The sequence below is a fragment of the Trichosurus vulpecula genome, chromosome 9, assembly GCF_011100635.1.
Source record: "Trichosurus vulpecula isolate mTriVul1 chromosome 9, mTriVul1.pri, whole genome shotgun sequence".
NCBI lineage: Eukaryota > Metazoa > Chordata > Mammalia > Diprotodontia > Phalangeridae > Trichosurus > Trichosurus vulpecula.
Window position 1 is genome coordinate 20,398,323 of NC_050581.1, and position 26,735 is coordinate 20,425,057.

General features: G+C 36.1%; 1 protein-coding gene across 1 annotated transcript in view; it reads left to right on the top strand.

The window, feature by feature from the left end:
- The window catches only part of EQTN (equatorin), a 46,474-nt gene that overhangs the window by 15,591 nt on the left and 4,148 nt on the right, over positions 1-26,735 (top strand). The window contains 7 exon segments of the mRNA XM_036739520.1: positions 5,052-5,183; positions 7,254-7,334; positions 7,936-7,995; positions 10,733-10,792; positions 12,797-12,850; positions 20,514-20,667; positions 22,761-22,817. Coding sequence (XP_036595415.1) covers positions 5,052-5,183; positions 7,254-7,334; positions 7,936-7,995; positions 10,733-10,792; positions 12,797-12,850; positions 20,514-20,667; positions 22,761-22,817 — 598 coding nt within the window.

The window sequence follows — 26,735 nt, forward strand, 5'->3', positions numbered from 1 at the left end:
CCTTGTAGAGCTTGCTCTGTGGATTTCCCTTTTCCACTGTGCCTTACTCCCAGAACTATGTCAGTTATCTCTGTTGTCAAGGAAAACACTTCCCTATTGCAGAACCCTCACTCCACAATGTCCCTGATTATGTAACCCACCATCAGTACCCTCCTATGCTTATGTTCACTTAGTGAGCTCTTCAGCTTTCACTGATTTAGTTACCGTGCTGGTGATTCTCAAATCTACCTATCCTGCCTTAACTTTTTTGCTGACCTCCAGTCTTGTATCTCTAACTGCCTTTCAGACACCTTAGTCAGGCTATGCAGTAGACATATTAAATTCAGTATGTCCAAATGGCACTGATTATCTTTCCCCCAAACCCTCCCCAACTCTGAACCGCCATATTACTATAGAGGGCACTCAAACTTCTGATGTAGGAGTCGTTCTGACTTCTTGACATTTCTTACCTCCCATATCTAATGTGTTGCCAAAGCCTACCTTTGCAGTATCTCGTGAATATACCCCTTTCTCTTCTCTGACAATGATACCACTTTGGTGCAGGCCCTTATCACCTCACTCCTGGGCTGTTGCAATATCCTGCTAGTGGGTCTGCCTGCTTCTAGTTTCTCCCCACTCTAATCCATTCTCCATTCAGTCACTAAAGTGATTTCTCTAAAGCACAGGTCCATCATCCCTCCCCACTACCCTACTCAATAAACTCCAGTAACTTCCAGGATTGAGTACAAATACAAAATCCTCTGTTTGGCATGGCCTTCATAACCTAGCCCCTTCCTACAATTCCAGTCTTTTCATACCTTCTTACACTTCTGTCCAGTGACAATAGCCTCCTTGCTGTTTGAGGATGACGTTGTATCTCTCCACTCCAGGCATTTTCTCTGACTGTCCTCTACTCCTGGAATGTTCTTCCCCCTCATCCTTGCCTTCTGGCTTCCTTGGCTTGCTCTCATAATTCTTTTTTTTAAACCACTTTCTAATAAAATTTAAGCCCTCACTAAAATTTCATCTTCTACAGAAAGTCTTTCCCAGTGTCTCTTAATTCTAGTGCCTTCTCTTTTAATTATTTCCTTTTTAGAACTTGTTTGTACTTATTTGCTTGTTGTCTCCCCTATTAGGTTGTGAATTTCTTGAGGATAGGGACTATGTTTTACCACTTTTTATATTGCCAGTGTTTAGCACAGTGCTTGCCACATAGATGTTTAATAAATGTTTATTGATTGATTGACTAACAGTTATCATTCATGAGCTAGCTCAAGTATGCATTCATTTATGAAGCTATCCTTGTCACTCATGACCAGATATAATCCTCCCCTCCTCAGATTTCTAGCATTTTCTTTGCCCCTCTTTTGGGCACTGTATTTGGGGAAGGGTATTGACAAGTTGTAGTGTGTCTGGAACAGGGCGACCAGAGTGGTGAGGGGATTTAAAACTATGCCACTCTCTCTCACTCTCTCTTTCTCAGTGGCTGTTTGTCTATCAGTCTGTCTCTTTGTCTCTGTCTGTCTGTTTCTCTCTCTCCACCCTCTTTCTCTCTCTCTGTCTCTCTCTCTATATATGTAGCACATACCTTGTATTAAGTAGAATGCAAGGTAATGCTTCTTATTAACAATGGAACTTTGACCACGTCATTTATTTTCTCTGGCCTTCAGTTTCTTTTTCAGTAAAATGAAGGAACCACCTCCAAAGGAGTCAAAGACAGAGGAAAAGATCCCATATGTATAGAAGTATTTATGTCAATACTTTTTGTTGTGTTCAAGAACTGGAAACAAAGTCGGAACTCATCAATAGGGTAATGGTGAAACAAATTATTGTACATGGAGGCAAATATTGTTACACTATAAGAAATGTGGAAACGAATGGATTCAGAGAAACCTGGGAAAATTCATATTGATTGATGCAGATGAAATGAGCAGAACCAGGAGAATGACTTATACGTTAACTACAATAATGGAAAATGACTTTGAAAGACTTAAGAATACTGATCAATTTGGTTGTCAATTGTAACTTCAGAAGACTAATGATGATGTATGCTTCTACATTTTGGCAGAGAGGTTCAAACATAGCCAATATGTGGCTTTGTTTTGCTTGACTATACTTATTTGTTACATAGGAGAACTTTTATTTGGGGAAGGATAGGGGACTGAGATCTGTGGAAGAGAGCAGGATGGATTAGTAATAGTGATGCAAAAATGAAAGAAGAAATAAAAGAAAAGAGTGTCAGTGAAACACTTTAAAATACAGATAAGGAAGTCCAGAATGGATCACAGATAAATAAGCAAATTTGGTACTAATGTGTTAAATTTAATAGATGCTTTAAAAACTGAATGTCATAGAATTTTAGTTTCTTATATAACCCTCTTTTCTCTTTATATACACTATTCATATTTGTTAATTTTTGCAGTTCATAATTTTTTTAAATTGAAGGAAAAAAGTAATATGAAGGAACTGAAATAAATGGCGTCCTTGGTCCCTTCCACTTTTAACTCCAATAGTCTTAGAATTACTTTATTCTCTCTGATAATCCTCCTAGTCACTGAGGTTTGTAACTTTGTAGTCATCCTAGACTCTTTTCTCTCCTTGGTCGCTCTTATCCAAACAAATGCCCAATCTTGCCAATTCTACCCCCATTTCTTACATCCCTCTCCTTCTCTCCACTCAAAGAGACTACCAGACATAGTCAAGACTTTTTTCCACCTCTCACCTGTTGTTTAGTTGTTTCAGTTGTGTCTGATTTTTCCTGACCCTGTTTGGGATACTGGAATGGTTTGTAATTTCCTTCTCCAGCTCATTTTACAGATGAAGAAACTGAGGCAAACAGAGACTCTACCAGGCATAGTTAAGGCCTTTTCCATATTTTACATGGAAAATTATAATAGCGTCCTTATTAGTCTCCTTGTTTATAGTCCCTCCTTTTTCTAATCTATCCTCCATATAGCTGCCAAAATAATCTTTGTAAGGCACAGGTCTGATCATGAATTGTACTACCCACAAATCTTCAGTGGCTCCTCATTGCATCTAGTTCAAAATACACTTTTTATTCCCTTTGCCATCAAACTCCTATTTGCCTTGCTAGGCTTACCTCAAACTATTTCTCATCAGGCATGCTACATTCCAGCTCGAGAAGATTATTTCTTAAATTAATTTCTGGCCACCATATTTTAACATAGCCTTTCCTCCCTTACGACTGGAAGGTATTCCTTTCTCCTCTCAACCATAGAATCCTTCTTGTTTTCCTTTAAGACACAGTTCAGGTGCTATCTTTTCACAATGCCTTTTCTACTGCCCCCGTTAACAAATACTCTCCTTCCTCAAATGACAATGTGTGTACTTATCTGTGTATGGTCATACCCCCCAAAAGGGCAAGGGACTAACATACTTTGTCTTTGTACACCCTTCACATAGCAGACCGCTTTACACTTAGTAGGTGTATAGGTAGGCATAAAGTATACCCCAGTGAAGCATTTCTATTGGTCAATCCCCTTTCTCTCAGGGCAAGAGTAATGGGGATACTCTCCCAGGGACTGACAACACCAAGGGGCAGAGTAGGCTCTATGCAAGTCAATAAGTAGGGGCTTAATAAAATGAATCAGTAGAAGGAATAAGTGATACTTAGGTTAAAAAAAGGGGAGGGGAACACGACAGATTTTTATACATTTCTGGAAGAGGCATTAGCCCTGGAGGGAGCTTCACCACTGAGGGCAAAACTAAACAACTAGAGAAAATTTCAACTAAATGAAAGGGGAAGCTTCCTAAGTTAGGGAGTCCCATGCCACTTGAGGTCTTCAAGCAGAGCCTGGATTACCATTTGTCCATAGTTTCTAATCAGGTTTAAATTGCACCAGAAGAGCTCTGGGGTCGCTATCTTCTCTGAGAACTTGTGATGTTACCACATTCCATTTTGTATTACAATTACGCATTTGTTATGTGCTGTTGATTCAATGGAAAAAGTCCTGGATTTGGAGTCAGAACACCTAAATTTGGATCCTAGCTCTGCTGCTTACAATCTATGTGACCATGGGCATATTGTCTCAGTTTCATCATCTATAAAAAGGAAGAGGAGAGACTAGATGATTTACAAGGCCCTTCTAACTCTGAATCTGTTATCCTATTAACTTGTAAGATGCCAGGGACGTGTTTTATTCATCATTGTATTTTCTGACTCCAAGCATAGTATCTTGCATATAAGCTTAGCAAATGTTAGAATAAAGTGGAAAATGACCTCTAAGACAATTTAATTGACTTATAATTAAACCTGTTGTTAAAAATAACTTAAGATGTTTGTGAAAGGACATACTACTGGCTTTATGGTTGCTGACATTCAGTCATTTCAGTTGTATCTGGCTTTGTGACCTCATTTGGGGTTTTCTTGGTAAAGATACTGGGGGTGGTTTGCCATTTCCTTCTCCAGTTCATTTTACAGATAAGGAACTGAGACAAATAGGGTTAAATGACTTGCCCAGGGTCACATAGCTTCATGCAAGTAACACTTTATGGTACCATAGCATAAAACCCACTTGTCAATAGCAGGAACATTTGCTTTGTTGGCTCTGAGATTCTAACCATCTCAAAGTCATGCTCCTACTTTCTATTAACTTTTTTCATACAGCTAGATGAAAGGAACTATATCTTTTCATTGCATTACTTGCTTCATGCAAGTCATTGCACTTTTCCCTTCTTTTTCCCACTTCACTACTGCACACAGGGCTTTCATTTTCATTCTTTCAGTGTTGTATTCTGCATATTATTTGGTATGGCTTTGACTGTATCCAGAGAACTTCATAAGACCTTGAGAAAGTAAGTAAAAGTAAGTTTTCATGTATAAATAACAGTATAACATTAATGTGTATATAGTCCTGGTACATGGATAGCCCAGAATATAATTGAAATGCAAACTCCATGAAAAACACCACTACAATATTTTTTGAAATAAAGCAAAAAATGTGTGTCAAAACTGTCTTGCCAAAATGAGTGTGTAAGGATAAAAATGATTATTGTATTTAAAAAAGAAATTAATGTCAGACTTCTAATAAATGGTATATTCATGTTCCTAGGTCGCCCTGAAACTATTATTTTATCAAGCCACAATGAAGACAGTAACACAAGCACTGAAGGTGATAATAGTGACACTAATGATAGTGTAAACTTTGATGCTACTGAGGATTATGACATAGCTTCACTACAATGTCGGATTTTTCAATTTACTTATGTAAAGGGAAAAATTAGTAGGCCTGTGCTTATAATAATCATCTACAATGATTTAATTTTACTGTCATTTTTTATGTCCCCATGTACGTTAATATTCATTCTACATTTCTTTTTTATTCTGATTCATCCTGTAGTTCGATCTACTTGTTAAATAGGACTCATTTCCTCCTACTATTTTCACTGATGAAGCTTAATGAAATTAGCTCTAGAAATCTTTTATTTTATTATCGCAGTTTGCTGTAGTGTTATGATTATTTGCCACCTAAAAATATCAACAACTGATAGACCTACAGTGAGTTAACTAATATTTATGGTAAGACGGGTTGCAACCTGCATGAGCACAGGAATCATCCAAATCAGTGAGCTAATGGATCCATGGAAGTATCGTGAGATACTTTCCAAGTGTCCATTTAAATTCCAAGGATTTTAAAGTACAATTTATAACAAACCAACCCCCATATATTCACACACTCTATCAGGTATGCATTTTTTCTTTTTTTAAGGAATTGTCAGCATTTTATTGTACACTCAAGATAATAAGAAACATCATTTCATGAGGCATTTGGTTATCTGATATTGCAATGCCCATGATAACTATCTGCAAAAGACCATTATGAAAATAAGTGCAGCTTATGCATTAACATCTAATACAGAGGGAGAAGAGGTAGAGGATGTCTATAAAAAATTAATACCCTCTAAATATACTCTGATACTCATTGACTTCTTGAAAGGAGGGCATTGTGAATGTGTGTGAATATATGTGAAAGAGGGTGTGTACATATGTATGTATGATGAAAAATATGGTTCAGGAGTAAAGAGTGAAAAAACCAATGTCTTACAAATTACAAAGATAGCTTATACTGAGACATTATGAGCAATTTATCCAAGGAAAAAACCTGAAGATACTAGAACTAATGAGTATTTAGCAGCATTGCACATTAATAAAAATGAAATTGTATATATTTATTAACAGGAATGAAATGGTTCATCACTGATGGGGAGTTGTTTCTGAATCAGCTGTCTATGTGTAGTCAGACCACTAATTTGTTAGAGCAAAGATAAAATATTCATAGAAAGCTAGAAGATAAAATAAAAATAAGAAAAATGTGGAATGCACTTAAGACATCACCAACCTGACCTATTCAAACAAGTTATTAACACCAAAAAAAGGGAGAAATAAATGTAGGAAAGGATGTAAAACTGAACTTTATGACTGCAAAAAATCAGCAAGTACAAACCTGCATGCTTACTTTGCAATCTATATAAAATTGTATGAGAATAATCTATAAACATATCAAGTATTTATCTACTGTACAACTCAAATGATCAGTGGTATCAAACTCAAATAGAAATGGAGCCACTAAATTGAACATAAGGATTCTTATTAGGTACATATTGACACAGAAAACAAATTACTAACATCTGCTTTATTGTATTTTTATTTATTTTGTTAAATGTTTCTCAATACATCTTGACCTATTTGGGGCTGCCTTCAGGGGTGGGTCATGTATTTAACATCTTTGATGTAGGTTGTGTCTAAGTATATCCATTCTGACAAGGATAAATAAATCAAGCACATGATAATCATTCAGATTCTGGTGTAAACCTTTCTTAATGAGAGACTTATCATTTGATGAAAAAAGATTTGTCATAGACTAACCATGAGGAAAGTCCAGAAAAAGATTCAGAGAGCAATACATGATGCTCTGAACTGGATTAGAATGTTTATGATTGCAAAAATTGTTTATACTCATGGTGTGTCTATTTAAATTCATTTTGTTCTTGTTAAATAGTGTCCAACTCTTCATGACCCCATTTGGGGTTTTCTTGGCAAAGATAGCAGATCTATCAACTGTGTCACCTAGCTGACCTATTGTTATGCATATAACCTGTAACTGTAGTGAGGCATTAATGAAATAATGTTCATAGAGTAATTTGCCAACCTTTAAACTATATAGATGTAGTTTATTATTACTGAACATACCTTGGAAATGTAATTTGTCAAAAATGAGGACTTAAGTAATTGCTGAAGAATTTTTATTTTTTAGTGACAATTGAAAAATCTTTGAATTTTTCTACTGAAAGCTATGAAATATTAAAAGACAGTATGCAGAGCCTTCAAACCTACCGTAAGTATTAAAAGTCAGTGTGTGCTCCCCACCCCTAAGAAGCAAAGGGAAGATGTCAGCAAAGTCTCTAAAATGAACAGAGAAGAAAAAGGGTTGAAGCAGGGCCCAAAGAAGGTGGTTCTTCTTTTAATTAATTCTAAACAAATCCAAATAATTTCCCTGTGGTAGATTAATTTATAGTTTCCCAAGATGGGGCAATGGTGTTGGGCTTTCAGGACATTTTCACTCTGTGGTATGATATTCTAGGAGGCCCTTCTGTCTATGCACTCAGAACTCAGTGGTCCATGGCATTGATAAATTTTAAAGATGAAAGAACTAATGTTGTCTATCATTGACTACATGTTTCTGTGTTCCAAGAAGACATAGAGCAATTATGGTAGAAGATGTTCAGGAGACTAGAATTTGTCAATGAGTAGATGTTTGTAAAGAGAAAATGATCCGTCTTTTAATTTTTCCCACTTCTTTCTTTTTTTAACTTTAATTTCCACCTTTTGCTCTCCCACCAAGCATGACTACTCCACAAAGATCAGAAATACTAGCAACAGGTGACTTTTGAGATTGTGAAAAGACCACAAATATTTATGTATATTTCACTTTATAGTTAAAAAGCTTTCGCATGAAACACCTGAAGAAGAAATAGAGCGCCCTGAAGTACATGACTGTAAGTTCATCAGCATGAGTAAGCATTTCTTGACATGATTCTCAATGGTAAGTTTAAGTATTCTGAAAAGGCAAGGATGATTGATTCAATTTATTTTTATAACTAGTTTTTCTTATAGCATTTGAAGCAGTTTCAAACTTCAGAATTTATGATTTAAAAGTCCTATCTCTATGGAAATACCATTTGAGAAGGAAGTTCAACATTAGGAATCTTATTAACCATATACAAAATATACTCAAAATGGAATTTGGAATTTAAGAAGCAGAAAGTCAGAACTTGAGCAGCCTGGAAAATTCTGAATCTCTCTAAGCAGGGATTCCTGAGGGTGTGTGTGTGTGTGTGTGTGTGTGTGTGTGTGTGTGTGTGTTGTGCACCCCTTTGGCAGTCTGGTGAAACCTATGGACCCTTTCTCAGAATAATATTTGAAGTACATAAGATAAAATATGTAGGATTAAATAGGAAACCAATTATTTCAAAATAGAGTTTTAAAAATATTAAAAGTTCAAAGTTCATAGTCCCTCTGAAATCAGTATGCGCACTGTCTCTGTGCCTAAGGGTCTGCAGATGCCAGGTTAAGAACCCTTTATTTAGAGAGAGAGAAGCTTTGAGGGGACCTGTGGAACCCTCAACGAAGCTTTAAGAACCCAATACTTTTGTATCACTGACTCAACTCTGACATTGTCCCAGTTGATTGCCAGAGTACGTGGAATTCTTGCCACTTCAAATGGTATTATGTTGATTCAAATAAAATAAAGCAATATAAAAAAAATTCCCTTTCTAGAGTAAGGATAATTTATTCCTTCTGCATATTTTATCTCTACATTCCCAGGAATACCAAAGGAGGTCCTAAGTATGGAGCTCCCATAGCATAGCCCTTGAGACTCAGGGGAAAATAGGTAATTTAGGCACCCTTCCCCCAAAATAAAGTACAGGGATGATGTAGTATGTCACCTGGTTTTTTTAGGAACTTTAGCTAGTAGGACTACAAATCTTATCCTAAATGAACACCCCAAATCGATATTATTCTTTTCTGTCAGCAAGATCATTGTGTGGATGATCATAGAGGACTCATTGCTCCTCCCACAGTAGTCTAAACCAGCACTTCTTAAACTGTGGGACATGACCTCATATGGGATCATGCAACTGAATATGAGGGTCTCGAAAAATTTGGCAACAGTAAAAAGTTTCTGAATGCACAACAACCAAAAATTAATTCAAAATCAAGTGCATAATGAATCCGAGGTGTTTCTGGCAGCACTTGCCTATGTTGCATTGAACAACCTCACTGCAGCCTTGGTTCTTAATACACAACATGCGCACTTTGCACTGCACATGCTGTCATGCCACACAATGCCAACAAACACTGTCAGAAACACCTTGGCTCAGATTTGAGACTACTGTATATTATAAATTGCAGTGTTTTTTACTCTACATACAAAATCGTTAAATGAGTTTTGGCTTGGGATTAGGACAGAATTTCCAACAATTTCTGAAATGGCCCTAAACATACTTCTGCCATTTTGTACTACATATTTATGCGAAGCGGCATTCTCAGCATTGATGATTATAAAATCTAAATATCGTTGAACTCTGAAAAATTTTGAAAATGCTCTGCATTCCTCAGTATCAAATATTCTGCCAAGATTTAATTCTTTATGTAAAATAAACAAGCATATCTATCTCATTAGTATGCAAATTTGCTTTCATCTTTAATAAATGGTAAAATTATATATATACCAAAGAATTGTTTTAAAATACATTTCTTTATGATTTATTATCAGTAAATATTTGATTTGTGTACCTATTTTACATACTTATGTGCTTGGGGTCGTGTAAAAATTTCTCAGATATAAAGGGGTCATGAGTGGAAAAAGTTTAAAAAGCCCTGGTTTAAACTACACTGTTCAGGAGGACTTTAGGCTTTCTAACTTAAACAAAAGCAAATGAGGTAGAAAGCTGCTGGAAGGGAAAACACAGTCACTCTAGATTTTGTTAGTATTAATCCCACAGTCAGATAGAACCATACAGAGAAAGGCACACTTATATAATCCTTGCCTTATAGCCCACCACTTTGTCTCTGTGTCTGCATGCCTAAAAATGTATTACCTGAGTTATGAATACCCGATTTCTGAATGTTTCATATGCACATAACTGCTGATTTCATACTACCCTCTATTCTTTCTGCTGTCCTTATGGAGACACCTAGTGGCCACACTGGGAAATGTCCAGTCCAACTTCCATTCCACCTTTCCATCTTCGCAGGTGTACGCCCATGGATATCTTCTATCCCCACCTCTTATCCTCACCAGCATTTACAGTTGATTCCATCTTAGGCAATCTCTTTTTCACATGTACATACACATGAATGTGGCTATTCTGTGACTTTGAGATTTCATCCAAGAACGATGTTTGGGACATGAAATACAAGATATTAACATATTAGTGATATTACCCTTTAGAATTATAAACAGGGTCATATCGAGGCAATCTATTTCTTGTCTAGTTGCCTTGGAAAATGTTCAATATTTCTCTCATTCTCATTTCTCAGAGATCAAATGAGAATAACGTTATGCAAGACACTTTATAAAACGGAAAGTTCTATATAAATGCAAGCTATGATCATAATGATGATGATTCCTTTCACCTTTTCTTTGTTCTACTTGTGAGCCAAAACAGATTGTCATCCTAGATTCTTAGTAATTTTAGATGAAAATAAACTTCACCGTCCTCTTCCTAGATAATGATTTGGAACCAAATGAACCCCCTGTCCTCACATATCCAGATATACTTAATGAAGGTATGTAAAACTACCTCCATAATAATCAGAGAAAGTTTTTAAAACAAGATCATAGGTTTTAGATAGTCAAAATCACATATATTTATATATAAAACAAATTCATTAGAGGAGGGCAGCAAAAATCATTTTTAAAACACCACTTTAACAGGATGCTTGCAGAATTTTTTACTACTACAGTTCTGAGTCTGGAATTTCAGTTCACTGTCAAGTTTGGTTAAAAGGCATTTTTATTGATTTCTGTATGAATACTTGCAATAACATTTTCATTAGTTCATTTCCATTCAGTTCAACATTTACTAAGTACCTACTTTATACAAGGTATTGTACTCAATGTTGAGGGTATATAAAAGAAATGACGATTCCAGACCTAACAACTTAATTAAGGAACATAATATGGTGGATAGAAACCTGGCCTTTGACTCAGGAAAACCTGATTCAAGTCCCAACTTTGACATTTTCTGACTGTGTGATCCTAGAGTTTCTAAACCTCTCTGTTTTTGTTGTTTTTGAGTCATTTCAGTCATGTCCGACTCTTCATGACACCATTTGGGAGTTTTCTTGGCAGAGATACTGGAGTGATTTGCCATTTCCTTCTCTAGATCCTTTTACAGATGATGAAACGGAGGCAAACAGGATTAAGTGGCTTGCCTGGAGTCACACAGCTAATAAGTGTCTGAGGCTGGGTTTGAACTCATGAAGATGAATCTTCCTGATTTTCATCCCAATGCACCACCTAGCTGCCTCCCAACCTCTCTCTGTATCCCGGGCAACTAAGTTGTAGAAAAGGTGCTGACCTTTTTTGGCAGAGGAAGTTCCTCACCAAGAGCTCATTACATGGATGAAATCTAAAATCACAGGTCTAGTAAATGTATGTGTATATATATATATATATATATATATATATATATATATATATATTTGTGTGTGTGAGTGTGTGTGTATATGTGTGTATATATACAGACAGACACATACACACACATAGACATACACACACTCTCTCTAATACATATATATACACACACATCTACATGCATATATGTGCACATACATCCATAAGTATATCTTTATATATAATATAAAACACATATACACATGTATGTATAGATGCATATGTGTACAGTATATCTATATGCATTATATATGTTTTGGATATACATGCATACACACATACATATACACACTCCTATATAATTATAGAAAAGGTACAAGGTGGTTAGTGCTAAGAACTTTGTGCAAAAGACAAAGTCCTATGAGAAATATTGAGGAGGGAAAGATCACTTTCAAATGAGAGTACAGAAGAGCTGGAAGAGAACTCAGAAGTTAAGTAAGCCAAGCCTCTCATTTTGTAAATGGGGAAACTGAGGCCCAGAGAGGTTGTGTGACTTACACAAAGTGACATGGATGGTGTCAAGTGTAGGATTTGACTCTAAATCCTCTGACTCCAGAGCCAGTGATTTTTCCATTGTACTAAACTTTCACTGAGAAGGTGGTACCAAAATTGGACCTTAAAGAAAGAAAATTCCAGATAGAGATAAGGATTTTTTTTGGTAGAATAAGCTTATCCTTATTTATAATTATAGGACCATAGGATTTAGAGCTTCAAGGAAAATTAGAGATCATCTGGCCCAACTTCATCATTTTACAGATAAAAAAGAGCCCCCAAAAAAGGTTAAGTAGCTTGCCCAGATTCACACAAGTAAGTAGAAAAGCTAGGGTTTGAACCCACATCTTCTGACTCCAAGTCAATTGTTCTTTCTACTGTGAAAGAATTGACAATTGTTGGCATTTCTTAAAGCATATGGATTTGCCTTGATCTGAAATCAGATTTTCTCCAGCTAATGCAAACTAGACTAGGAAAAAAATGTTTCTAAAATGTGGTCATTGTTGAAGAATTTGAATATTTTAACACTACTAAAGTATGAGTAATATGCTTTTTTCCCTTTCTACCAGATATTTAATGGAACTAAGTCTTTTGACTATATTATCTTATTATGTTTTTAACAGAAGAAAGAAATCGTGATCTTGAAAGGAGCCAATCCTGGAACCAGTTAAATGAGGGTAAACATATACAGTGCAGTATCTGAGATAGTTCTTGTAAATAAGCCAAAAAAAATTTTTAGCTCATGAATACTGACATTTCTATAAAGTTCTATAAATCCCACTATTTCCATGAGCACAGAGGTCAACACTTGTGTTTATTCCTGTGGATAATAGGAAAAAATAAGATTTTAAAGCATTATGTAAAATGGTCACTCATTACCCAAAAAGAATCATATTTTTCTAGAAGAAGTATACTTTAGTCATTGCTTTAAAGTCTTTCTTAATTCCAATTTGGGGGGGTGGTGGTAATTTTTCTTTCCAATGTGTTCAGTCTGTGAACCTCTTATGTAAGTAGAGAGGAGAGAGAATACATGGACAGATCAGTAGATACAAACCTATAACTTGCATACAAATATAAAAAAATTAAAAAGGAAGATGATGGTTTGGTAACGTACTTTAATTTGCAACCATTTATTTATTAACTTAACAGGGTCAAAGGAACTGCTCAAGAAACCAAAAAATAAGGAAATGGGAAAGGATGAGAAAGCACTTAATAATATAAAAGAGTTGCCAGCTCCAAGTAAGGACAAAACATTCCAGTAAAAAAAAACATATAAGTAAATGACTATCAGATTATGTACTCATTTTGATGTTTTGCATATTAATGTTATTTACTGTAGTGGGACAGAGTATGCCAGGTCTTAGTTCCCTATAGGGCATTCATAGCATCAAAAGAGCTAGGAGTGGTAAATAAAAATCTTTTTCAGTTTTGTGTTTCCTCAGAATTTTCTGGTTTGAAATTTGATGCCCGGTTCAGGCAATCAAAAGTGTACATTTGGGGGCAGAGGAATTGTTTGGAAAGTGATAGATATCAATATAATTAGACTCCATTATGCCATCCTATCTTTAATGAAGAAGATTGTTGTCATTCAATCATGTCTGATGCTTCATGACCATATTTTGAGGTTTTCTTGGCAAAGATACTGGTGTAATTTGCCATTTCCTTCTCAAGTTTATTCTACAGATGAGGATCTGAGGCAAACAGCATTAAGTGACTTGCCCAGGGTCACACAGTAAGGATCTGAGACTGGATTTGAACTCAGGTTTTCCTGACTCAGGGGCTGGTGTTCTACCCACCACGTCACCTAGCTGGCCATGGGAAAGTATTGCTCAGAAATACTGAAATCTGGTAGGATAAGGCTCCTGAATAGAATATAGCTCTGCAATCCTTATTCAAAAGGGACAGAAGAAATGAAAGGTGGTAGAGAAACATTACATATAAAGAAGTACAGGAACTAGAAGGAGGAAGAATAATGGAAAGAACTTAGGTGACAAGATCTAGAAGGAAATGAGGCACAAAAAAGAAATGAGGGAGAATGTCAAGGCATCTGTCTTAGCACAAAGTTAATCAATGAAATACTTTTTAAAGACAAGACTAGCGGGGTGGAACCAAGATGGCAGCTGGAAAGCAGGGACTTCCATGAGCTCCCTGCCAGGTCCCTCCAAAAACCTATAAAAATGTCTTTGCACAAATTCTAGAACTGCAGAACTCACAAAATAGCAGAGGGAAGTAGGACTTCAGCCCAGAAGAGCCTGGATGGTCGGTTGGTGAGGTCTATTGTGCATGGAGTTAGGAGTGGAGGGGAGCAGAGCCCAGCGTGGTCAGCAGCATGAGCAACCAGACCAGGAGCTGGGCAGAACAGGCCCTGGTGCCCTGAATCAGTGATCTGTGGCAGTTACCAGACTTCTCAACCTACGAACACCAAGACAACAGAGAAGGTTAGTGGGAAAAGCTGCAGGGGACAGAGTGAAAGGAGTTCCTCTTCGGCCACCACCCCAGGGGCGCTGGCCGCAGTCCCACCTGGTGGGAGGAATTAAGTGGCAGGTCAGAGCAGGAGTGCAGAGCCTGCTTAAGATTTGAGTCAGGTCCAGGTTAGTGGTTCTTGGGGGAGGAGGAGTTCTGGTGTGGCAGAGCTGGCTGTATAGAGATAGCTCTGAAAACAACAGTGCATCCCCTCAAGCTTAGAACAAAGTACTCTTTGCTCTACAAGCAGTCGTACCCTGACGAAAAACTCAAGGGTCAAGTAAGTTGGCTGGGAACATGGCCAGGCAGCGAAAACGCACTCAGATTCAGTCTCAGACTTTGGAATCTTTCTTTGGTGACAAAGAAGACCAAAACATACAGACAGAAGAAGTCAACAAAGTCAAAGACCCTAGATCAAAAGCCTCCAAGAAAAACATGAACTGGTCTCAGGCCATGGAAGAGCTCAAAAAGGATTTGGAAAAGTAAGTTAGAGAAGTAGAGGAAAAATTGGGAAGAGAAATGAGAATGATGTGAGAAAATCATGAAAAACAAGTCAAGGACTTGCTAAAGGAGACCCAAAAAAATACTGAAAAAAATGCTGAAGAAAACACCACCTTAAAAAATAGACTAACTCAAATGGCAAAAGAGCTCCAAAAAGCCAATGAGGAGAAGAATGTCTTGAAAGGCAGAATTAGCCAAATGGAAAAGGAGGTCCAAAAGACCACTGAAGAAAATACTACCTTAAAAATGAGATTGGAGTAAGTGGAAGCTAGTGACTTTATGAGAAATCAAGATATTATCAAACAGAACCAAAGGAATGAAAAAGTAGAAGACAACATGAGCTATCTCATTGGAAAAACCACTGACCTGGAAAATAGATCCAGGAAAGACAATTTAAAAATTATTGGACTACCTAAAAGCCATGATCAAAAAAGAGCCTAGTTGTCATCTTCCAAGAAGTTATCAAGGAGAACTGCCCTGATATTCTAGAACCAGAGGGTAAAATAGAAATTGAAAGAATCCACAGATCACCTCCTCAAAAAGATCCCAAAAAGAAAAGTCCTAGGAATATTGTTGCCAAATTCCAGAGCTCCCAGATCAAGGAGAAAATACTTCAAGTAGCCAGAAAGAAACAATTTGAGTATTGTAGAAACACAATGAGAATAACCCAAGATCTAGCAGCTTCTACATTAAGAGATCAAAGGATTTGGAATATGATATTCCAGAGGTCAATGGAGCTAGGATTAAAACCAAGAATCACCTACCCAGCAAAACTGAGTATTATGCTCCAAGGCAAAATATGGATTTTCAATAAAATAAAGGACTTTCAAGCTTTCTCAGTGAAAAGCCCATAGCTGAATAGAAAATTTGACTTTCGAACACAAGAATCAAGAGAAGAATGAAAAGGTAAACAAGAAAGAGAAATCACAAGGGACTTACTAAAGTTGAACTGTTTTGTTTACATTCCTACATGGAAAGATAATGTATATGATTCATGAGATCTCAGCATTAGGGTAGCTGAAGGGAATATGCATATATATATAAATATGCATATATATGTGTGTGTATGTATATATATATGTGTGTGTGTATGTATGTATATATGTATGTGTGTGTATATATATGTGTGTGTGTATATATATATATATATATATATATATATATATATATACAGACAGGTGGCACAGGGTGACTTGAATATGAAGGGATGATATCGAAAAAATAAAATCAAATTAAGGGATAAGAGAGGAATATATTGAGAAAGGGAGAAAGGGAGAGATAAAATGGGGTAAATTATCTTGCATAAAAGTGCCAAGAAAAAGCAGTTCTGTAGGAAGGGAAGAGGGGGCAGGTGAGGGGGAATGAGTGAATCTTGCTCTCATCGGATTTGACCTGAGGAGGGAATACCATACACATTCAATTGGGTATTTTACCCCACAGGAAAGGAGGAAGAAGCTAAAAAGGGGGGACGATAGAAGGGAGGACAGATAAGGGGAGGAGGTAATCAAAAATGAACACTTTCAAAAAGGGACATGGTCAAGGTAGAAAATTCAGTAAAGGGTGATAGGTTAGGAAGGAGCAAAATATAGTGAGTCTTTCACAACATGAGTATTGTGGAAGGGTTTTTCATAATGATACGCATGTGGCCTATGTTGAATTGCTTGCCTTCTTAGGGAGGGTGGGTGGGGAGGGAAGAGGGGAGAGAATTTGGAACTCAAAGTTTTAAAAACAAATGTTCAAAAACAAAAAAAAGTTTTTGCATGCAACTAGGAAATAGGATACACAGGCAATGGGATGTAGAAATTTATCTTGCCTTACAAGAAAGGAAGGGAAAAGGGGATGGGAGGGGAGTGGGGTGACATAAGGGAGGGCTGACTGGGGAATGTGGCAATCAGAATATATGCCATCTTGGAGTGGGGGTGAGGAGGGTAGAAATGGGGAGAAAATTTGTAATTCAAACTCTTGTGAAAATCAATGCTGAAAAATAAATATATTAAATAAACTAATTTTTAAAAAGACAAGTCTACATAGCAATATTATATATATATATATCTATGTATATATATATCTATGTATATATATATATCTATGTATATATATATCTATGTATATATATATATATATATCTGCATATTGTTTAGAACCCTTGTTGTTGTTGTTCATCCTTTGTTCTCAAATAATTCTACTGTACCATCTTGCTCAGACCCTATATGGAATGATGGGTTCAGTGCTAGGTGGCACATTTCTTTTTAAAGAAAGCCATTGATAAGATGGATAGTGTCTTAAAGAGAGTTTCCAGGAAGATGAGGGACCTCAAGACCATGCCATCCAAGTTGTGGCAACACCAACAAGGATTTAGGTTGGAGAGGACAAAGACTTGGTGGAGGGCGAGAGGAGAACATGAGAGCTGTCATGTGGAAAAGGAGGTAGACTTTCTATTTGAGCATAGAGGGCAGCATTAAATAAAACAGAAGTTTCAGAAAAGTATATTTTTAGGTTCAATGTAAGGAAAACTTGATAAAAATTCAAGCTATCCAAAAATGGAAGAAAACTACCTCAGGAGGTAGTGAGTTGTCTGTAACTAGAGATCATCAGGAGAAGGTTTGGTAATCATTTATTGGAAATGTTGTAAAGGGCATTTCTATTCAAATATCCACTGGACTTCTGAATTTCCTTAAAAATCTGAGGTTTTTCTGATTCTGTGATTATCTGAAAACCACCTTGCAAAAGACTCAAACATATCTAGTCATAGCCTTGCATGTGTTATGTATCAACCTCAAAAGAAGATCTTCATATACATATATAGTTTATTAAAATATGTAATTTTCTGTAGGCACATAATAATTATATTCATTCATTCATTCTTATTAGTCTATGGGGGGGAGGAGTTGGATAGGAGAGAGGGATACAGTGGATAGCGCTGAGCTTCAGGTCAGAAAGATCTGAGTTTAAACCCTGACTCAGATACTAACTAGCTGTGTGACCTTGGGCAAGTCACATAATCTGTCTGCTTCAGTTTCCTCAACTGTAAAATGAGGATAATAACAGCACCTACTTCCCAGGATTATTGTGAAGATCAAATCACTTATCAAATCACTGCGTAGCTGTGCAGAGAAGTTTGAGGATGTTTCACTAGTCAATTAAATATATGTGAAGGTAAGAAGTTGAATACAAGAGTGAAATAGTGAACTTCACATGAAATATAATCTGGGAAACACTTTACCCAGATGCCATAGAACTTAAAAAAAATGATGAGACACAGACTCGGAGAGAGAGGGAGAGAGGCAGAGAGAGAGAAAGAGAGAGAGAGAGGGAGAGAGAGAGAGAGAGAGAGATGGAAAGAGAGGGAAAGGAGAAGAAGGAAGAGAGAAAGAAGGACAGTGAAAGGGAGAGGAAAAGAGAAAATTGCAGCAACTGAGAAAAGAACCTTTTTAGGATGATAATAAAATTTTAAAATTAATCATTTAGCTTTGGATTCAAAATTATTCAAAATTCTAAAATCCATCTTTTTAACTCTCTCTGACATGTTTAATTGACCAGCAGAGTATATGAAAAATCAGATTAGCTGAATATTGTTTATGTGTGAGATACCAAACATGAGAGATGAAACTCCTAAGAAAGTGCTTATAATTCTGGTACTTTTATTCAAAGATTATATTAGTGCCAAGACTGTTTCCATTACATTGCTATAAATTGCTACAAATACCTTTGGCTAAAAACTTGCTTTGTAAAGAAAGCAATAACTAATGGACAACTTTTTTTTCAGAAAACAACACTATAGGACAACTTATTTTTACTGTAATTTATTTTGCTGTTTCTGGAACAAATATTTTCTGAGTCAGAATAGGATCTGAGAGAGACAACTACATGCATTTCTTTCTCTTGGTTTTTAGACTGTGTTCTTTAAAAGTGAGTTACTTTTTCAATATCAGAACACAGGGAAAGAGGAAAATGTCCCTCTTTGTTCCCTAATTGACAGGATGGAGTTGTATAATTAACTTCAATTAGATTTGTTGTCAGAGGACAATGGTTCAAATCTTGACTCCATTACTTTTTTTTTCTTGTATGACATTTACCTTTCTATATCTGTCTCTTCTAAAAGAAGGTGGAGTTAGATAATTTTTCTTTTAAAAAAAAAACTTTATTGATATTCTTTTGTTTTTACATCACCTTCATTTTCCAACATATCCTTACCAGCTTCCTTACTGTGACCCACCTTTTATGAGCAAAAAGCATGAATTATATAATTTCTAAGTGTTCTTCCAACTCTAAGTCATATGAACCTAGAAGATACCCAATTTAAATCTTCCTGGCTTTTTATTTTGAGCTATCACTCTGTACATTCAATTTAATAATACTTTGTTTCATTAAATCAATAATTTTCAAAGCATTATTAGGTTGAATAAGCAAGCTTAGAGTTGGATAAAAATATTTTATTAAAATAGACTTATAGTAATGCCCCCTCCAAAACCTTGAAAAATCTTAGCGAAGAGAAACTTTTCCATTGAGAAAATTTTTAAAAACATAATTAGTAAAATAATCCAGTCTTGAAGCATACTGATTTTGATGTTCTTCTAATAGAGTTCAATTCAGGAAACTTTTTTTAAGGTGCTGCTTATATCCAAAAACTTCGAGGCCCTGGAGATACAAGGACAAATAATCTGGGAATCACTTTACCCAGATGCCATAGAACTTAAATAAAATGATGAGACACAGACTCAGAGAGAGACAGAGAGATATATAGATAGATAGATAGATAGATAGAGAGAGAGAGAGAGAGAGAGAGAGAGAGAGAGTGTCACTAACCTCAAGAAACTTACCATGGAAAAGAAAAATAAAGTTTTAAGGTTTAAATCTAGAAGTAACCTCTAGTGAGTGACTTATCTAGTGCAACAATATTATTTTGAATATGAAGAGTTGAAGTCCATAAAAATTAAGTGACTTGTCTAAAAAACACACAAGTATTAAGTAGAAGAGCTAGCAACTCTACTTTGTTAAATGGCTAACATTGGGGAGGCCTCAGAGATTGATAGTGAAATATTCAAGAGTACTAATTAATCAAAATCTTTGCAATTTAAAAAAAAACCTCCATAAAAGTAAGATTTCTTCTTTCTCTCTTTTGGGTCAGGTCAATTATGTATAAGTTAACCAATGTTTTAGTGAATACTGTCCTTTTGCTTATAGCATGACACAGGCTTCTAATATTATGGGGCCCTAGCCAGCCCCCATAGGTGTTCACTATAGGTCAGTTTTTGTTCAGACCTGAGAAGGTTTTGTTCTGAATTTTTTTTAAGATTTTACTCTTTCAGTGTGACAGTATTAAAGTAATTCACATAACTAATTACTTTTGTTCAATTTCTTTTTATTGTTTCTAAGACTCTGACACCCCTAGTGAGACTGTTACTGAACCACTAAGCAGAGAAGACGTAAAGATAAAAATAATGCTGGGTATATCATTGCTGACACTCATCTTTTTCTTAATCTTCATGTGTATTAGTTGTTTGGCTTACTCCCGAGTGCAGAAGAAGAGGTAAGTTTTCATAACTCTGGATGTAGTCACCTAGTGAATTCCAGCACAGTTTTATGCATTGAGGATATAGTCCATGACCTAAAGGATTTTGCATTTTAATGAGCATTCTAAAGGGAAGCTAGAAGAGGAGAGGGCCTGGGAGGGAGGATATGGAGACTTGGTATGGAGATGAAAGTGATTCAGAGGCAAGATAAGAAGACCAGGGCCCAGCTCTCCAGGAACTGCATAATGGCCAAAATTCTTTGTTTCATTAAATCGTATTGATTTAATTCTCTTCAAAGAGAAAAAAATTAATCTTCTACCTTGAACTGTGGCACAATTGAGTGAGCAGAGAGACAAACTCCAGACAGACAAGGATACAGAAAGGGACACTCTCAGAGGAGGAGACAACTTTGAGGAATGGGTCCTCTTTTGGCCGAAAAGAGCCAAGCTATGGAGAGGAGTAGATCCCGGACACCCAGCTAGCAACCTGCCCATCAGAGATGTTGTACCTAAAGGGAACTTCATGAGGACTCTAGAAAGGACGTCCAGGCTCTCTAGTACCAGGAGTTGCCTTTGCCACACACGTATATGTTACTCTTTTGCCTCATTATCATTAGACTCCAGTTTTGAACCTACTCTTTCTAGGGGTTCCCACCTGTTCCAAGAAAAATTTGTTTTCTTGGTTTTTTTTCCTTTATAATTCAATTCCAGTTCCTTTGAGATAACTTTTATATGATTGAAAGCTTTGGCATTAATATTGATTATATTCTTATATCCACTATGAATATAGAAATTAATATGAACAGTATGTATTTGCATCTGTAGAGTATTGGTACCTAGCAATTCACTTAGAACTTATGAAGTAGGAATTCATACATGTTTTTTGTTTGTTTATTTTTGGCTTTTAAGCAGAATCAAACTTTTTCTCGTTGTTATATAAGTCCAGATAATTTGAGGGCCATATGGATTGCCGGTTGGCCTAGAAACCTTAAGTAACCAGTCCTAAGTGCTTAAAACCAATTTGGAAGCCCCATGTCTCTGAGACTTTTAAAAATTTGTTTTCTGCTTTAAGTTAGCCTGACTGTCCTAATAATGGGTAACTGCAGGCCTCTAGTTGGATTCCGTATGTGTTTCAGGAAGCCATAGAGATATTTATATTCTATGTCTAGGAGAATTTTAACACACACCGCTCCCCCTCCAGGATTAAACCTGGTCTACACAAGTGGGTCCAAAGCAGAGGGGCCCCTTAGGTTGAGTATCCCAGCTTCCTTGAGCCCAGTGAGATCTGTGTTGTTACATAAGCACCAAGACAAGGCAGTTTGGTTTCTTACCTGAAGGATGAGAGGCTGATTTCAAATTGACCCCAAGTTCCTAACCCCTGTTAGAAAAGTACTGAATATTCTTGGAACTCTGTAGGGATCAGGGTTTTCCTTTGAGAGAGGAAGCTTGATTTTTCCCCCTTTTTCTTTTACTTATTGTCTTTGGGCTGGGGAAGTCTTTTGCAATTACAATGACAGACAATATAACCTTTCAAAATTTTGCAAAATGATGTCTGCTTGTTAAAACTGTGTAACAATGAATTTGAATATGAGTATAATCTCAAGACCTACAAGTTATGATAGGCCTGAAGAAAGTTAATTTCTAGATAATTTTTAGCTGTGCTACATGGACCTTGCCAAAACACGCTCCAGGCAATTTATCTACGGACAGTAAATGTGTAAGTGGGGAGAGTGTAAGGCTTCCTTCACCCAAGTTCAGTTGATATAGTCATAGAATGCCCAGAATGTAAACAAAATGTCAACATGGTTGAACACTTTTCTCAGAAAGAAGCAAACAAGCAACCTATTTGGACAATCAAGATTTAAAGTTACTAATCCCTAGGGAAAGAGCTCAGTTCCAATAGAATCCAGACTCTAGCAGGCTTTGTGAAGGAGACATATTTGGGGCAGGGGGTTTTTACTCTCCCTCCCCCATCAGGCCTGGAATCCAGAAATTTGAGAGTTCATAGATTCAAAAGAATGTGAGACACAACTGAGGGAGTAGAAACACTTCAGACAGATTTGGATACAAAATGGCAGTCACTCTAAGGAGCAAATATCTTCATGAAACAGGGTCCTTGGCTTCAGAGAAAAGAGGTGACTATGAAGAAGAGCAGACTGGGAAACTGGGTCAGCAATTCAACCACTAGGGATGCTAAACCCAATGGGAATTGTAGGAAGATTTTGTGTAGAGAAGAAAGGTCTCCTAGTCCCTGGTAGAAGTTGTTAGAGATATCTTTATCACACATGTACCCATCACTACCATAATGGTCTCAAGCTTAAGCCTTCTCTTCCTATGTTTTCTACATGTATTTGTGGAAGATTGCATACTAGATTAATAGGTGGGAGGGGAGAGAATATTTGTAGCTATCATTTTTACTTTGATGTCTTAGCAAATGCTTTTGTTAAGTAGACATCCCTTTGAGGGCCCCACCTACAACCTGTGAGAGCAAGTTGAAGTAGCTTGGGAGCTGTTTTAAGAGTTTTTATTTTCTTTTATTAATCTTTATTATTTGAGGTTCAGGGCCATTTTTCCTAGTTAGGAGGTTATTAAGATGACTGAAAACTGTCATATTCCTGAGATAAGAAGAAAAAAGGGAGGTAGGGCTTCTTGAAATAATTTAACTTGCTTCATTTGTGGAAGAATTCCCTTTGCTCTGACCCTTTGGATATCTTTGTGGCATGTAAATCTCCTTTACATTAACCCACTGTAAACTCTCAACATTGGAAACTTAACTTCTCATATGTAATTAAGTCTGTATGACTAAAGTAAAGGTCTGTGTGATTTTAATGGCCTATGAGGAGAGGATTATGAGACCGTATGTTAAAAAGTTATTTATCTGTATCTCCAATGTATTTTGTTTATGAAAAGCTTTTTTAGAATCCTAATATTTGTTCAGAATTACCTTTTTTGAGCCCTGAATCTCTTCTTAAAAGCATAATCAAATCTCAGTCTTAACATCTGGAATCTCTGAGCTGTGATAGAATTTTTTGGCAGCAATTGCCTATCACATGAACTCTGTGGGAATATTTTTCCTGTAATAGGGTGTCCTCTATGGTTTGGGGGGTGGGGTTTATTTGGCTCAAAGCTAAGATTTGTTTTTTAAACTTTCAAAAAATTTTTAGTTTACAACACTCAGTTCCACAAGTTTTTGAGCTCCAAATTTTCTCTCCCTCCCTCTCCTCCCCCTCCCCCCCAAGACAGCATATAATCCTTTATAGGTTCTACATATACCTTTGCATTAAACTTATTTACACAATAATCAAGTTGTAAAGAAGAATTATAACCAATGGAATGAATCATGAGAAAGAAGAAACAAAACCAAAAAGGAAGGGCGAAAGAAAAAGGAGAGCAAATAGTTTGCCTCAATCTCCGTTCAGACTCCATAATTCTTTCTCCAGACATGCATAGCTTTTTCCATCATGAGTCTTTTGGAGCTGTGTTTGAATCTTGCATTGATGAGAAGAGCCAAGTCTATCAAAGTTAGTCCTTGCAGATACCATGTGTCTACAATCGTGTATAATGTTCTCCTGGTTCTGCTCCCCTCACTCAGCATCAGTTCATATATGTCTTTCTAGTTTACTATGAAGTCTGTCTGCTCCTCATTTCTTATAGCACAATAGTATTTCATTACATTCATATACCACAGTTTGTTTAGCCATTCCCAAATTGATGGGCATCCCCTTGATTTCCAATTCTTTGCCACCACAGAAAGAACATGTACATACTGGTCCATTTCCTACTTGCATGGTCTCTTTGGGATACAGCCATAGAAGTGGTATTGCTGGGTCAAAGGGTATGCACATTTTTATAGCCCTTTGGCTATAGTTCCAAATTGCTCTTCAGAATGGCTGTATCAGTTCACAACTCCATCAACAATGTAACAGTGTTCCAACTTTCCCACATTGTCTCCAGCATTTATCATTTTCCTGTTTTGTCATGTTAGCCAATCTGATGTGAGAGATGTGGTACCTAAGAGTTGTTTTGATTTGCATTTCCCTAATCAATAATGATTTAGAGTATTTTTTCATATGACTATAGATAACCTTTAATTTCTTCCTCTGAAAACTGCTTTTTCATATCCTTTGACCATTTCTCAATTGGGGGATGACTTGTATTCCTATAAATTTGACTCAGTTCTCTGCATATTTTAGAGATGAGACCTTTATCAGAGACATTGGTTGTAAAGATTCTTTCCCAATTTTCTGCTTCTCTCCTAATCTTTGTTTCATTGGCTTTGTTTGTACAAAAACTTTTCAATTTAACATAATCAAAACTATCCACTTGGCATTTTGTGACACTATCTCGTTTGGTCATGAATTCTTCACTTTCCCATAAATCCTACAGGTAAACTATTCCTTGCTCTCCCAATTTGCTTATATTATTAGCCTTTATACCTAAATCATGAACCCATTTTGACTGTATTTTGGTATACAGTGTAAGATATTGGTCTATGCCCAGTTTCTGCCATACTATTTTCCAGTTTTCCCAGTAGTTTTTGTGAAATAGTGAATTCTTAACCCAGAAGCTGAACTCTTTGGGTTTATCAAAGAGTAGATTGCTATAGTCATTGACTACTGCTTCTTGTGTACCTAACCTATTCCATTGATCCACCACTCTTATTTTTTAGCCAGTACCAAGTAGTTTGGATGACTGCTGCTTTATAATACAATTTAGTATGTGGTATGGTTAGGGCACCTTTTCTAGGATTTCTTTTCATTAATTCCTTTGATATTCTGGATCTTTTGTTCTTCTAGATGAATTTTGTTATTATTTTATCCAGCTCTGTAAAATAATTTTTGGTAGTTTGGTTGGTATGGCACTGAATAAGTAAATTAATTTTGGTAAAATTGTCGTTTTTATTATATTAGCTCGGCCTAACCACGAGCAACTGATGTTTTTCCATTTATTTAGATCTGGTTTCATTTGTGTCAAAAGTGTTTTGTAATTGTGTTCTTATAGGTTCTGGGTTTGTCTTGGCAGGTAGATTATCAAATTTTTTTATAGTGTCTACAGTAACTTTAAATGGAAATTTTCTTTCTATCTCTTGCTGTTGGGCTTTGTTAGTAATATATAGGAATGCCAAGGATTTATGTGGGTTTATTTTATATCCTGAAATTTTGCTTAAGTTATTTGTTGATTTCAAGTAGTTTTTCACTTGATTCTCTAAGTAAATCATCATATCATCTGCAAAGAGTGATAATTTAGTTTCTTCTTTGTCTATTCTAATTCCTTCTATTTCTTTTTCTTCTCTTATTGCTAAAGCTAACATTTCTAGCACCAAATTGAATAATAGTTGATAATGGCCATCCTTTCACCCCCAATATTATTTGAAATGCGTCTAATTTATCCCCATTACACATAATGCTTGCTGATGGTTTTAGGTAGATGCTACTTGTGATTTTAAGGAAGATTCCATTTATTCCTATACAAAGCTAAGATTTCATTGGTGTGGGGAACTACTGGTTAGAAAACTCCCTCTATTAATACCAACCAAAAATTGCTCTGCAATTTATAAAAATTGTTTGGAACATTGAGAAGTTCAGTGATTCACCCAAGGTCTCATTAGTAGGAGCTGAACCCTGTTCTTCCAATCTCTGAGGCTATTCTCTTTTCCTGACTGCCTCTCAAATGGTACCTCTTTTTGGCATATACATATACATATACATATACATATACATATACATATACATATACATATACATATACATATACATATACATATACATACATACATACATATAAAACATTAAAATATGATTTAAAAAAAAACACAGTGTTTTTTTCATCTTGAGAGAAAAATCCTTCAGGTTTCTGATTGTTTTTTGTTAATAATGCTTCCTTTTTTGATGCCTATGAACAAGTTGAATTAGGGTTTCATTTCTTTTGGTGTCCTGTGTTGATAATTGAATGATTCAAATTTTCACTTGATTTTTAATAATTATGGAAAATCTCATATACAATTTCCTGAAACATGAGACTTGAATTTTCTTAACATTTTTCAGAGACCCATTATTCTCAAATTATCTCTCTGTCTGTCTTCTTGT